This window comes from Dryobates pubescens, chromosome 15 (assembly GCF_014839835.1).
Source record: "Dryobates pubescens isolate bDryPub1 chromosome 15, bDryPub1.pri, whole genome shotgun sequence".
Lineage (NCBI taxonomy): Eukaryota > Metazoa > Chordata > Aves > Piciformes > Picidae > Dryobates > Dryobates pubescens.
In genome coordinates, this window is record NC_071626.1 from 4,924,302 (window position 1) to 4,937,987 (window position 13,686).

Below are 13,686 nucleotides of genomic sequence, written 5' to 3' on the forward strand. Positions count from 1 at the left end.
GGTCTGGATGACCTCTCAGCCTCCAGTCACTCTTGTTTTTCATGACACTGTCATTCTGTGGGGTTTGTGTTTGGGGTTTTTATGCTGTTTGAAGTACAAGACAGTCCTCACCTTTTTGTGTGACTTTTTGCTTAAGAGAATTCTGAGGTTCTGAACTTCAGTTTTCAACCAACCTTTTTTCGTACTCTTTCTCGCAGGTATTTTCCCTTGCTGGCCAAGCAGAAGCCAGATCAGCCCGAGTATGATATACTGACAAATGTGTTTGCTGTGCTGTCAGCCAAGAATCTGTCTGAGGCTACATCCAGCCTTGTGATGGACATAGCTGATAGCCTTCTCAACAGCCCAGATTTTGAGCCCACGGAGCAGGTTTCCAGTCTGAACGTGACTGGCTGTGTCGTCACAGTCACTGGGGACATGACAGAAGGTATGCCTGCATCAGATTCCTGAGACATCTGGTGGGTGCTGTGGATAGAGATGTTAGGGGATGATGAGATTGTCTCTGCAATGGCTAACAATACCAGGGAAAGAGACCTCCCAGTGAAGATGGAAATGTCAGTGTATGAATTCCTCTTGGCATGCTCCAGAGCTGTAAGTCCTGCTTGTCTGCTGACTGATGAGATTCACATTTGAGTATCAGAGTCTTGGAATCATACAATTGTTAGGGCTGGAAGGGACCTCAAGGATCACCTAGTGCCAACCCCCCTGCCATGGGCAGGGACACCTCACACTACATCAGGTTGCTCAGAGCCACATCCAGCCTGGCCTTAAAGACCTCCAGGGATGAGGCTTTTACTACCTCCCTGCACAACCTGTTCCAGTGTCTCACCACCCTTGTGGAGAAGAACTTCTTCCTAACATCCAATCTGAATCTACCCATTTCTAATTTTTTTCCATTCCCCCAGTCCTATCACTCCCTGACACCCTAAAAAGTCCCTCACCAGCTTTCCTGCAGGCCCCCTTCAGATACTGGAAGGCCACAATAGGGCCTCCTTGGAACCTTCTCAAGACTGAACAGCCCCAAAACTACTCTTGGGCATGGAGGAAATTCCTTATGAAGAAGAAAAATGTTTGTGGTGTTGACCTGTTTTGTCTATGAGTCTTTGACTAATGTGATGACTTCTAGAACTGGATTGCTGACTTAATTCTGAGCCCAACATCAAGTTTTATGGAATGGTCTACTCCCCATATGCACATGGTCATCTATCACTTTGGTGTTGAGTTTGTGCTCCCTGACAAGAAAGAGGAACCACTGATTCCTTTGATCTTTGGGTGGTGGGAGATGGGAAAGGGTGGTGGGGTGGTGTGAGTGTTTGATGCTGTGGAGCCATCTCTCACCTCTGACTCTCAGAGGTAGTGGAAAGGAGACAACTTGGAGATTTGCACAAGAGATCAGTGGTAGAATAAAGAGAACTACATCTGTAATGAGATGCTCCAGCCATTTTAGGTGACAGTTGCTACCTTTGAGGAACATTCTTGGTACCTTTTTGATAAGCCCACACTTAAGTGGGGCTGTTACTGAAATCTGAGGAGAGGTTTCATTCTCTGGGGGAGCTTTCTTTGGTCCTAGCTGAGACATGTTAGTCTCACCAAGTGGTGCATCCAGCTGCTCTGCACATTCATAACTCCCATTTGATGGTTTTTCTTTCACTGATGAAACCTGTCTCTGTGTTTCCACAACCTTTGTGTAAGGTTGGATCTCCCTCCTGTGGCTTGCAGCACAAAGCTGGATGTTGCTAACTGTTGTATCCCTTACAGAGAGCCTCAGCCTAGGCTGCCGCTTGGTTCTGCCTCACGTTCCTGCCATACTTCAGTACTTTAGCAAGACAATGTTAAATGTGGAGAAGGTGAAAAAGAAGAAGTACAGAGCTCAAGTCAGCAAAGAGCTGAGTATTCTTTCCAAGTAAGTATTTCTTTGGAGCTTAAAACTTGGAAGGAGAGAGGAAGAAAGAGGCTTTTTGTAATAGGTTCCAAATTAAAGAGCATTGTGTCGCAAACTGTTTCAGTTCAGAAGAGTTGTCAGTCACAGACCCAGGTATTTACTTTGCAAGTTGCTGGGGACTGAGGTGAAAAGCTTTCAGAAACTGAGATTCTAGCTGTTTCTGTTGCTGGTACTCAAAACCACTGCCTCTTGGGGTTAGGAAAAGGTACAGAATGCCTGCAGTCACGTGGAGCTAGATGTTGGGACTGACAGTGTGGCTTTGATGGGTATGCTCTATTAGCCTGGGTGGACTGACAAAGCCCTGTGATGTTGTGGTAGTGGTGACTGAGTTCTTCTGTGCTCTGTAATGTTGATTGGGTTGATATAAAACAGTGAATTACCTTGTCTTGTTGTTCAGGATCAGCAAATTTATACAAGAGAAGAGCCAGAACTCGGTGCTCGTGAGCCTTCTCCTGCCTTTCCTTTATCAGAGTAACATGGAGCAGGTAGGTAGAAGTTACTTTCCCACCCTATTAAAGGTATGTTTGTCTCTTAATGCAGTGTACTTGTTCAAGATGCAAATTGCATTGATTTGAACTGATGAACTGACATACAGCAGTTCTCATGACCAGCCTGAAGTCAAATCTTCCTGTGTGTGCAGCAGGGAATGCTGTGCCGTTGTGTCGTGACGTGTGCAAGTCGTTGGATGCTTTGCAAGGATGCCAGTGCTCAGGCTGACTCTCTTCCCCCTTCTCATGGGGAAGGTCTGTAGATGTGCCATCTTGACCTCCTTTACCAGTGCAGACAGTCCACCACACTCCTTGCAGTGTTTGAAATAAATGCTGTGTGAATTTTATGCCCCCCAAGCCACAGCATCTGGAGAGCAGTATGAAGACAACAGTTGAGTAACTGTGTAATGGATTGCTGTATGATGAAAGGCAAACATTACACAGTACCATTAACATGCACCCATACCTCCTGCTTCCATTCTGTTCTTCCATTCTTGAGCAATCCATTTGTGGCTACAGAAGCATGTCTGAGAATTGAAACTCCCTAAAATCCTAAAGCCTTCAGTTATCAAAGATTATGGGCTGCAGTTGAAGGAAGCTCTCCATAGCTTAAGCCATGTAAACTGTTAAACAAAACAAGCACTGGGGATACTGGCAGACTGCTCTGTCTGGGTTTCCCTTGCTGCCAACCCTTGTTTTCAGAAATAGAGTCCCATCTGGACATGCAGGTGCTCAATGAGAGATTTTAGGTTTCTGGACAGAACTGCTAGGCAGCAACCTGTAGCTTCTGATTTGCAAGTGGTCATTTTAATGGCTCACAGAGGATTCTTGGGTTTTAAGACTCTGAATTATGAGGGGACCCCATATGGCTTCCATTCAGGGAGACAAGGTGCTGTTAGTGTTCATTTCACAGGTCAAAGAAAGACTGCTTTTTAAAGCTCCATTAGCTTTCCTGATCTTTGAGCCATTTGAGGAAAGACTCCCAACAGAAGTCTTCATTCTAATGGCACTCTCCTCTGACACTGTGCTTGTGTCTCCTTGGAAAGGCTGCAGGTATTTCTGGGAGATTTGATGATTGCATTGTGTGTGCCCTCTTCATTCTTGGTCTTCATTCATTCATACATTTCATTGCAGAACATACAATGAAGTGGTTAAGTTCACTCTGTGTCTTGAAATGATTTCCAAGGAAATGAAGTGATCTTGTGAGGTTTCAGTGTTTCAAATACTTCCCAAGGAAACGGAATGACCTTGTGAAGTTTCAGTATTTATTGACAGTTACCTCTCTCTTCTAGGGCACAGAGATTGATATTCTGGAGACAGTGCAGAACTTGCTGAAGCATTGCTCAAATCCTGCAAGCTTTCTCAAACCCCTGGCAAAGCTTTTTTCTGTCATCCAGAACAAATTGTCTCGACATAAATTGTGCTTGGTATTTCAGGTATGGCATTTTTATCTGTCCTTCTGGGCTTTTCTTTGAAGAGATCAACAACATACAGCAGTGTTTATCTTTAATGTATAGAATAGAATGGAATTAACCAGGTTGGAAGAGACCTTTCAGATCATCTAGTCCAACTTATCATCCAACACCATGTAATCAGCTAAACCATGGCACCAAGCACCCCATCCAGTCTCTTCCTGAACACCTCCAGTGATGGTGACTCCACCACCTCCCTGGGCAGCACATTCCAATGGCCAATCACCCTTTCTGTGAAGAACTTCTTCCTAACATCCAGCCTAAACCTCCCCTGGTGCAGCTTGAGACTGTGTCCTCTTGTTCTGGTGCTGGTTGCCTGGAGAAGAGACCAGCCCCAACCTGGCTACAACCTCCCTTCAGGTACTTGTAGCAAGCAAGAAGGTCTGCCCTGAGCCTCCTCTTCTCCAGGCTAAGCAACACCAGCTCTCTCAGCCTCTCCTCACAGGGCTGTGCTCCAAACCCCTCCCCAGCTTTGTTGCCCTTCTCTGGACACCTTCCAGCAACTCAACATCTTTCCTAAACTGAGGGGCCCAGAACTGGACACAGGGCTCAAGGTGTGGCCTAACCAGTGTTGAGTACAGGGCAGAATGACCTCCCTGCTTCTGCTGACTACACTTCCTGATGCAGGCCAGGATGGCATTGGCCTTCTTGGCCCCCTGGGCACACTGCTGGCTCATGTTCAGCCTACCACCAACCAGTACCCCCAGGTCCTTCTTTGAAGTGACTTCCATAATTTATTTCTTTTATTCAGCAGGAAAAATCAGGAAACACTCCATAGATGCTTAGAAACTTAAAACACACCTTCCAACTTTAGTGATAGGACTAGGGGGAATGAGGGTGATGAGATACTGGAACAGGTTGCCCAGGGAGGTGGTAGAAGCCTCATGCCTGGAGGTTTTTAAGGCCAGGCTGGATGTGGCTGTGAGCAACCCGATGTAGTGTGAGGTGTCCCTGCCCATGGCAGGGGGATTGAAACTAGCTGATCCTTGAGGTCCCTTCCAACCCTAACAATCCTGTGATTCTATGAAGAAAGGCTTTTATTAAACTTCTAACAGGAGGATTGATGCTGTTGCTTTCTTGTATGTTTTTTTGTCTCAAGTGGTAGACTCTTGAGTTCTCCACATTTTTCTCAGCTCCGACAATTAAACTGTCTTCTGTTTCTTTGTAGACTTTATCTGATTTGGACAGTGAATTGACATACATTACTGATGTTGTTAAGGTATGCACAGTTTCTTTGCTCTTTCCTCCCCCCCTCCAACTTGTGTTCTCATGTTCCTGGCCTTTGTGATGAAGAGTTCCTTGCTCTCTCTTAGCTGAATGCTTTTGACAAACGCCATCTGGATGACATCGACTTCGACGAGCGGCTGTCAGCTTTTCAGTCGATCACAGCCCACATCAAGCAAATGCAAGCTGTGGATATGGACTTCCTCATCCCTGTTATGCACAACTGCTTCTACACCATCCAGGTTGGCTGACTTTTCCTTCTCTTGCTTTGTGCACCATGTGTCTATGAAGAATCTCACTTCCAAGTTATGTTGATTGGTTGTATTTGGATGCTGTGAAACGCTCGGCAAACGTATTTGAGTCGTCTTACAAACACCTGGGGTTGAGTTTTGCCCACTTGCTTTTCCATCTGTGTGTCCAAAAGGGCAAAGACAGTGCAACAGGGTGCCTCAACCTAAGAGCAGTACACCTCTCTGTGAGGGAGCCTTGGAACTGTTTGGTCAGTCTCTACTGGATCAAAGAATTGTAGAATCAGCCAGGTTGGAAAAGACTTCAGAGATCATCCAGTCCAACCTATCACCCAGCACCTCATGACTAACTAAACCATGGCTCCAAGTGCCACATCCAATCCCTTTTTGAACACCTCCAGGGATGGTGACTCCACCACCTCCCTGGGCAGCACATCCCAATGGCAAATAACTCTTCCCAGAAAGAACTTTCTCCTCACCTCCAGCCTAAACCTCCCCTGGCGCAGCTTGAGACTGTGTCTTCTTGTTCTGGTGCTGGTTGCCTGGGAGAAAAGACCATTCCCCTCCTGGCTACAACCTCCCTTCAGGTAGTTGTAGACAGCAAGAAGGTCTCCTCTGAGCCTCCCTTTGTCCAGGCTAAACAACCCCAGCTCCCTCAGCCTCTCCTCACAGGGCTGTGCTCCAGACCTTTCCCCCAGCCTCGTTGCCCTTCTTTGGACAAGTTCAAAAGTCTCAATGTCCTTCTTAAACTGAGGGGCCCAGAACTGGACCCAGGACTCAAGGTGTGGCCTAACCAGTGCTGAGTACAGGGGCAGAATGGCTTCCCTGCACCTGCTGGCCACACTATTTCTGATGCAGGCCAGGATGCCATTGGCTTTCTTGGCCACCTGGGCACAGTGCTGGCTCATGTTCAGCCTACTATCAACCAGTACCTCCAGGTCCCTTTCTGCCTGGTATATTACAGTCTTGAAAGATTGCTTTTTGGTTTGTTGCCACTGGTAAATCTAAACTGACTTTTCCTGGTTGGAAGAGTGGACATTAATTCCATAGAAGTTCTAGCCATGTAGTCCTAGTCTATTCTAGCTAGTGAAGGGCCTTCCACACAAGTCTTATGAGGAACAACTGAGGATTGTTTAGTCTTCAGAAGAGGAGGCTGAAGGGGAGACTTCATCACCCTCTACAACTATCTCAAAGGAGTTTGGAATGAGGTGGGGGTTGGTCTCTTCTCAAATGCAACAAGTGATAGGGCAAGAGGAAGTGGGCTCAGATTGTGCCAGTGGAGGTTCAGGTTGGAGATTAGGAAAAATATCTTCACAGAAATGGTTAAGAGGCATTGGAACAGGCTGCCCAGGGAGGTGGGAGAGTCACCATCCCTGGAGTCACTGGGAAGATGTGTGGGTGTGGTGCTGAGGGATGTGGTAGTAGCTTACAGTAGTGGGGGCACTGTAAGCTCCAGGCAAGCAGTTGGGCTTGAGGATCTCAAAAGTGTTTTTCAACCTTTACAATTCTGAGCTCCTGAGCATCCAGTAGGATAGGCCTTGCTATGTTGTCTTCAGTGGTACTGTTCTGTCCAGTCTTTTGGAGAGAAAAAGATGTATCCATACTCATGTGGTGCAATTTCTTCATCCACTCAGCTAGGGGACATGGCTCTAAGTGACAATGCAAACCTGTGCTTGACCGCTTTGATCCACCGACTGGCAGAAATTGACCACACGGAAGATGACTACAAGGAGCTCATCCAGCACACTCTCCTGGAGTCTGTGAGAAGAGGACTGAAGAGTAAGACTGAGGTAAGGTGGTACTGTCTGATTACATATCTCCAGCTGTCTTCAGGACACCAGAGTATATGAAACAACTTGTGGATGAGGTCTCTGAATCCCTTGCCAAATCCCTTGTAACTGAAGCTTATCCTTCTGTGTCCTGAACTTATCCACTGGAAACTTATCCTTCATTTGAAGCCTTATAAGAGTCTCAAAAGTTACAGAACTCAGATGTCCTGTATTTATTTGCCATTTTTCAGCCTTTCTTAGTTACAGCTCGTTCTTTGGAGGGGTGACTTTCATTTGAGCAGTCCAACACACGGGAGTACTTGCTGCTACCAAAGATAGGACTTGATGGCCTGAAGCACTTAAATGACAGTGCTGCTGTTCTGAGGAGCGTGTAGCAGCCACTCTGAGCAGTACTTTAACATCCCCTGCTTGCTGTTTGCAGAGCATCCAGCAGGACTACACATCATTGCTTTCCTGCCTCATTCAAACATTCCCAGCAAACCCAGAATTCCAGGATTTGGTTCAGCTGACCAACCGCCACGACCCCGACATGGACTTCTTTGAGAACATGAAGCACATGCAGGTAAAAGGCCACAACAGGCAGTCTCTGGTTTGTCCTCTCTCTGCCTGGCAAAGCAAAAACATTTTACTGAGAGGTGATGTTTTCCAAAGCATCTCTGCTCTGTCTTTCCAGGGAAATTGAAGGTGTGTCATTAGATGTTGTTAACCGAGCAGGGATGTGGGCATCACACGTGGGGGACTGGCAATCAAGTCACAATTCTGTCCAGACATTTCTTGGGTTCATGACTGGTTTTTACCTTGTCCTTATTTATCTGAAAGAATTGCTTTCATTTTGGATAGAATAGGATAGGGTGGGATGGGATGGGATGGGATAGGATAGGATAGGATAGGATAGGATAGGATAGGATAGGATAGGATAGGATAGGATAGGATTGGATTAACCAGGTTGGAAAAGACCACAGAGATCATCAAGTCCAACCTGTCACCCAACACCATCTAATCAACTAAACCACAGCACCAAGTGCCTCATCCAGTCTCTTCTTAAACACTTCCAGTGATGGTGACTCCACCACCTCCCTGGGCAGCACATTCCAATGGCCAACTTCTCTTTCTATGAAGAATTTCTTCCTAACATCCAGCCTAAACCTCCCCTGGTGCAGCTTGAGGCTGTGTTCTCTTGTTCTGTTGGTGGCTACCCCGGAGAAGAGACCTGGAGGTGTTTAAAAGACATTAGGATGAGGTGCTTAGGGACATGGTCTAACAGTTGTGTAGAGGGAGATGTTAGGGTGGACTCCATGATCTTAAGGTCTTTTCCAGCCAGGCCATTCTGTAATTTTCATTCCCAGATCTTTGTAACACAAACATTGCACAAAACCTGGTCTCCTGGTTTCTCTGGCAGTGTAGAAACACAAGTGTTTCTCCTGCTTGCAGAGATGCAATCAGTCTTTCTACATCTGCAGTGATTTAGACATGTAGGGTCTAATTTTTTTCCATATACTTTTATCAGTCCTTCTCATCTTTTGTATATTATTTCCCTTGCTTGGTACCTGAAGATGGCACAGGCTTATGTTTGTGAGTTCACAGTGAAGTATCCCATTGAGCAGAGATATTTCTTGAGGCAAAAGGTTAGGGAAAGCCTAGAGATTGAAGGGAAAGAGCATGGCCAGTCCTTGGAAATGACCCTAATATGGTCATGGAGCACAGGCCCTATGAGGAGAGGCTGAGGGAGCTGGGGTTCTTTAGCATGGAGAAGAGGAGGCTCAGGGGAGACCTTATTGCTCTCTACATCTACCTCAAGGGAGGTTGTAGCCAGGTGGGGGTTGGTCTCCCAGGCAAGCAGCACCAGAACAAGAGGACACAGTCTCAAGCTATGCCAAGGGAGGTTTAGGTTCAATGTGAGGAGAAAGTTCTTCCCAGAAGGAGTTATTTGCCATTGGGATGTGCTGCCCAGGGAGGAGGTGGAGTCACCATCCCTGGAGGTGTTCAAGAGGGGATTGGATGTGGCACTTGGTGCCATGGTTTAGTTGGTCAGGAGGTGCTGGGTGACAGCTTGGACTTGATGATCTCTGAGGTCTTTTCCAGCCTTATTGATTCTGTGATTCCTATGGCTTATGTCATTACTGATAACAGAGGTGTTTTCAGAACTGCTGCATGTATGTTGCCTCAAGCAGCACCTCCCTCCCTCACTCACTCTCTCATGTTTGGCTCAGATCCACAGGAGGGCCCGAGCTCTGAGGAAACTGGCTAAGCAGCTCACTGAGAAAAAGCTTCTGCTCTCTTCTAAATCCCTGCAGAACTACATCATGCCTTATGCTACTACTGCCATTTTTGATGACAAAATGCTTAAGGTAGGCTTGCAAATGGAATGCATCCACTTGGATATTTTCATCTGTCTTGTGTGCTATTCTCCTTGAAAGACTAACCACTGTAAAAGGCTGGCAGTGAGTGCTCCCCTTTCAGACAAGAGTGCTGTGCTTGTTTAGGTGGCAGAAAAAAGGAAGGTGCAGATACAGTCTGGGCCAAATCCTGTATTGTCTAAGCTTGCTCTGTTCCTCAGAGGTGGAACTCAACTATTTGGGGCTTGAAGGTTGGTTTTGGTTTGGGGTTTTTTTCACTTGGGGCTGTGCAGATACAGCCTGGGCCCATTTCTACATCTGCTAAACCTGTCCTGATTCTCAAAGGTGGAGCTCCTAACTGTTTGGGGCTTGGGGTTTGGTTTGTTGTTTGTGGTTTTTTTCACTTGGGGCTAAATTTGTTTGTATGTTTTTTGTAATCATATTTGGTTTTTCTGGTGTTTGGTTTTGTGTTGTGGTTTGGTTTTGTTCCCCTCTACCTCCAGACTGTTCCCTTCCTGTTCCCTGTTTGGCACCAGACTGTGTGGTGGGGATCACAGGCTGTGCCTGGTAAAATTGAGGTGGGAGTAAATGCTGTTTTCCTTTGGGGGAGCTGCAGGTTCCTGTGAAATCATTAGCAGCTTTGTAATTAAAGTTTGAAGGCTGACATTCTGTTGGTCACTTGCCAGACATGTTATTGAAAGTACCTGCAATGAAATTACTTGGGGTGACAGTGTGGACAGGCTTCCTGCTTGTGACTTGGGGAAAACGAGGCTTCAGCCTTCTGCACCTCCCTGCACACCCTCAGGAGAACAGTAGAGCTGCTTACATCAGACCAAGCAAAGGTCTCATTCACTTCCTGTCAGAAATGCTCTTCTGCAGCTGAAACAATTACAGCTATAGGCACAGGACACAGCACCAGCAGCCACAGACTGTGCTCATCACTAGAGCAACTGCAATCCCCCTTTGTCCAATAGGGGGTAAACTGCATTGAGTGAAACCTTGATGAAGGAACAAATACATTATCTTTCAGCTCAGAACTGGGGTAGTGATGTGTTTTGCTGTCTGATCAGCATAGCCCAACAATCTGCCATGTGCCTGTGGTTAGATCATAGAATCAGTAAGGTTGGAAAAGATCTCAGAGATCATCAAGTCCAACCTGTCACTCAGCACGTCATGACTAACTAAACCATGGCTTCAGGTGCCACATCCAGTCCCTTTTTGAGCACCTCCAGTGATGGTGACTCCACCACCTCCCTGGGCAGCACATTCCAATGGCCAATCTCTCTTTCTGGAAAGAGCTTTCTCCTCACCTCGAGCTTAAAATTTCCCTGGCACAGCTTGAGACTGTGTCCTCTTGTTCTGGTGCTGGTTGCCTGGGAGAAGAGACCAACCCCCACCTGGCTACAGCCTCCTTCAGGTAGTTGTAGAGAGCCAGAAGGTCTCCCCTGAGACCCTGAAGGTCTCCTCACAGGGCTTGTGCTTGAGACCTCTCCCCAGCCTTGTTCTTAATATCCTCCTTAAACTGAAGGGCCCAGAACTGGACACAGGACTCCAGGTGTGGCCTAACCAGTGCTGAGTCCAGGGGCAGAATGCCTTCCCTGCTTCTGCTGGCCACACTATTTCTGATGCAGGCCAGGATACCATTGGCCTTCTTGGCCACCTGGACACACTGCTGGCTCATGTTCAGATACCTGGACTGGTTTTAGTTCTTCACACCACCCCTGAAGGTGTCCAGGCAATGTGTGGACACAGCGCTTCGGGACGTGGTTTAGTGGCCATGGTGGCCTTAAGTCAAAGGTTGGACTCGATGATCTTAGAGGTCTTTTCCAACTGAAACAGCTCTGTGATGCTTAGTGAGCCCATGGGTTTAGTCACATGAGAACAGTGAAATACCTATGTGCAGAAGTATTTGGAGGCAGTAGGTCTGGGGATGTGCTGTGGTTGTTTTGAGTTTATTCCTTTGTTTACCTGGCGGTCAGGAGAAGATCTCCAAAGAGCTGAATACCAAGCAGCCCCACTAGACAGACATCACTTCTGGCTCTTGTTGCTTGGAATAAAGGGAGCTTCAGACACATGTTCACCCTGAATGCTAACAGCACCTGAATTTCTGTCTTTTGGGCAGCATGAAAATATGGTCACAGCCTCGGTTGAAGTTGTTGGAGCTGTCTGCCAGCACCTCTCGTGGTCAGCCTACTTGTACCACTTGAAGCACTTCATCCATGTCCTGCAAACAGGACAGATCAGCCCAAAGCTGGGAGTCAGGTAGGTACTGTGAGCAGTGCTGCTCTAGGCTCCTCCAAAGACTGCTAAGGCAGAATTCAGTGGCTGAAGGGGCGTCCTGTGGGTTTTAGCCTCTTCGCTGTGATGCAGCATTGCTGATTAGAGGTGGGCTTTGGCAAGGGAAAGTGGGCATGGCTTTGCAGCCTGCAGTTGTGAAGAAGTAAGATCATTACCTTCTCACACTGCCTCACTGAGTGCATTCCAGCATTAGCAGCTTCTGCTTCTGTCAGGCTGTCCCTCCGGGGACAGCTCCGTTGCTCCAGCACCGCTGCCTGGGAAGTCTCGCAGTGAGTGAGGTCACAGAATGCAGCCAGCTGAAAAGCAACCAAACTTTGTTTCCTGAGTTGTTACTTCAGGATAAAGCTCCTCATGCTGCAGTGTCACTGAGCCTGGAGTTTTCTAAAGAGTGCTTTTATGATTTTTCTGTGGTGCTAGTCTCCTTCTTGTGCACAGGGCTGATCTCTTGTCATGTTTTCCTTCTGCAGCTTGTTAGAGACAGTGCTGGAAGCCTTTCACTTTGACCATGAAACACTTGAAAAGCAGCTTGTGACCCTTGGCAACCAAGGTGAGCTTTCTGTTCCTAAGTGTAGAAGCACTACCTCCTAACTGCTCCAAGTGCAACTCATCAAAATGTTGTCTCTTACTCTGGAGGCCAGCTACTCCCAGCTTTTTAAAGTGGGCATGTTGGAAGCTGGTTTGACTCACCTCCTCAGGAGCAATGCAGACTATCCTTCTGTGTGTTGACAAAGTGAGGAGAGATGGAATCATCTCCATATTACTTCTCTCTCCAAGGCCTCCATAAGTCAGAACAGCTTGGGCTGGGTTTATGCACATTGAGGAAGTTCTCCAGGGTCTGCACCCACTCATATGGCTGCTGACACAGCTGAAGTTTTTGGTCTTTGATGTTGACTACTGGTTATCTGCAGCCTGAGCAGGGTCCTGTATGTCCTTGCTTTGCTTCCACTGCCATTTCATTGGAATAAGTGATGCTTTTGTGACTTCTTCACCATTGTGGCTTTTGGTGTGTTCTGAGGGAGGAGGAGGACATCTCACAGCTCTTTGTCAATACCTTCTGCCTTCTCAAATGTAAGTGAATGGCAGCTTTCTGAGGTTCACTGACCTTTGCTAAGCTGTCAGTGGAGTTCAGCCAAAAAGTAACTTAGTCTTTGCTGTAAGCTGTTACCTGAAACTAGCATGCCAAAACTTCTTAACCCAGTAAAACAGCTCTGGTGCTTACTGGTTGTTTGCTGTCACTGATGGTAGGTCCAGAACAAAGCCATCACAAGTGGCTCTTTTTCAGGGTTTGGGTTTTGTGGCCTCCTGTATGTAGCTGTGCTTGTGATGGTTCCTTGACAGAAGCTGCTGCCATGGACCTTGAGCCAGTGGTGGAGGCTGAAGAAGCTATGGAACTGGAGCAGGGCGAAGGGGAAGAGGAAATGGTTGAGGAAAAGAAAGAGAAGGATCTTCCTGAGGAGCCAGCAGCACCTGACCAAGCAGCTGAGACAGCTGAGGATGTTAAGGAAGTGACCAAACCTGTTTCTTTCTTACCCCGAAATAAAGAGGAGTTGGAGTGTCTGATCAAGCACATTCAGGACACAGTTACAGTCAACATCCTGCCTAAGCTGCACAGGTGTATTGTTGCAAAGGTGAGCAGTTGGCATTGGTGATTTGCAGGGCTGTGCTGCTGCTGGAAAGGTTGGGGTGCTACTTCAGAGCCAGGGAAAATGCAGAGAGAGCACGTGAAAGAGGCCTCATCCCCTTTGTGTTTTCATGGAGGTTACTGGCAGACCCTCAGGTCAGCCTGAGTTTGGTGTCTGCTTCACTGCTGAGACCTGCCTTGAACCACCCAAGTGAAACAATTCCCCTTGTGCAGCCTGTTGGAAAGTTCTCAGCCACTTGCTAGCACCCA

The 13,686-nt window shown here is 47.2% G+C and overlaps 1 protein-coding gene across 1 annotated transcript in view; it reads left to right on the plus strand.

Annotated features, from left to right (window-relative positions):
• The window catches only part of UTP20 (UTP20 small subunit processome component), a 75,956-nt gene that overhangs the window by 39,928 nt on the left and 22,342 nt on the right, over window positions 1-13,686 (plus strand). Inside the window, exons 30-41 of the mRNA XM_054167650.1 lie at window positions 198-424; window positions 1,756-1,900; window positions 2,337-2,424; window positions 3,720-3,863; window positions 5,068-5,118; window positions 5,213-5,365; window positions 7,006-7,161; window positions 7,583-7,723; window positions 9,372-9,509; window positions 11,620-11,759; window positions 12,263-12,342; window positions 13,134-13,423. Of these exons, the coding sequence (XP_054023625.1) occupies window positions 198-424; window positions 1,756-1,900; window positions 2,337-2,424; window positions 3,720-3,863; window positions 5,068-5,118; window positions 5,213-5,365; window positions 7,006-7,161; window positions 7,583-7,723; window positions 9,372-9,509; window positions 11,620-11,759; window positions 12,263-12,342; window positions 13,134-13,423 (1,753 nt within the window). The remainder of the gene's footprint in view (window positions 1-197; window positions 425-1,755; window positions 1,901-2,336; window positions 2,425-3,719; window positions 3,864-5,067; window positions 5,119-5,212; window positions 5,366-7,005; window positions 7,162-7,582; window positions 7,724-9,371; window positions 9,510-11,619; window positions 11,760-12,262; window positions 12,343-13,133; window positions 13,424-13,686) is intronic.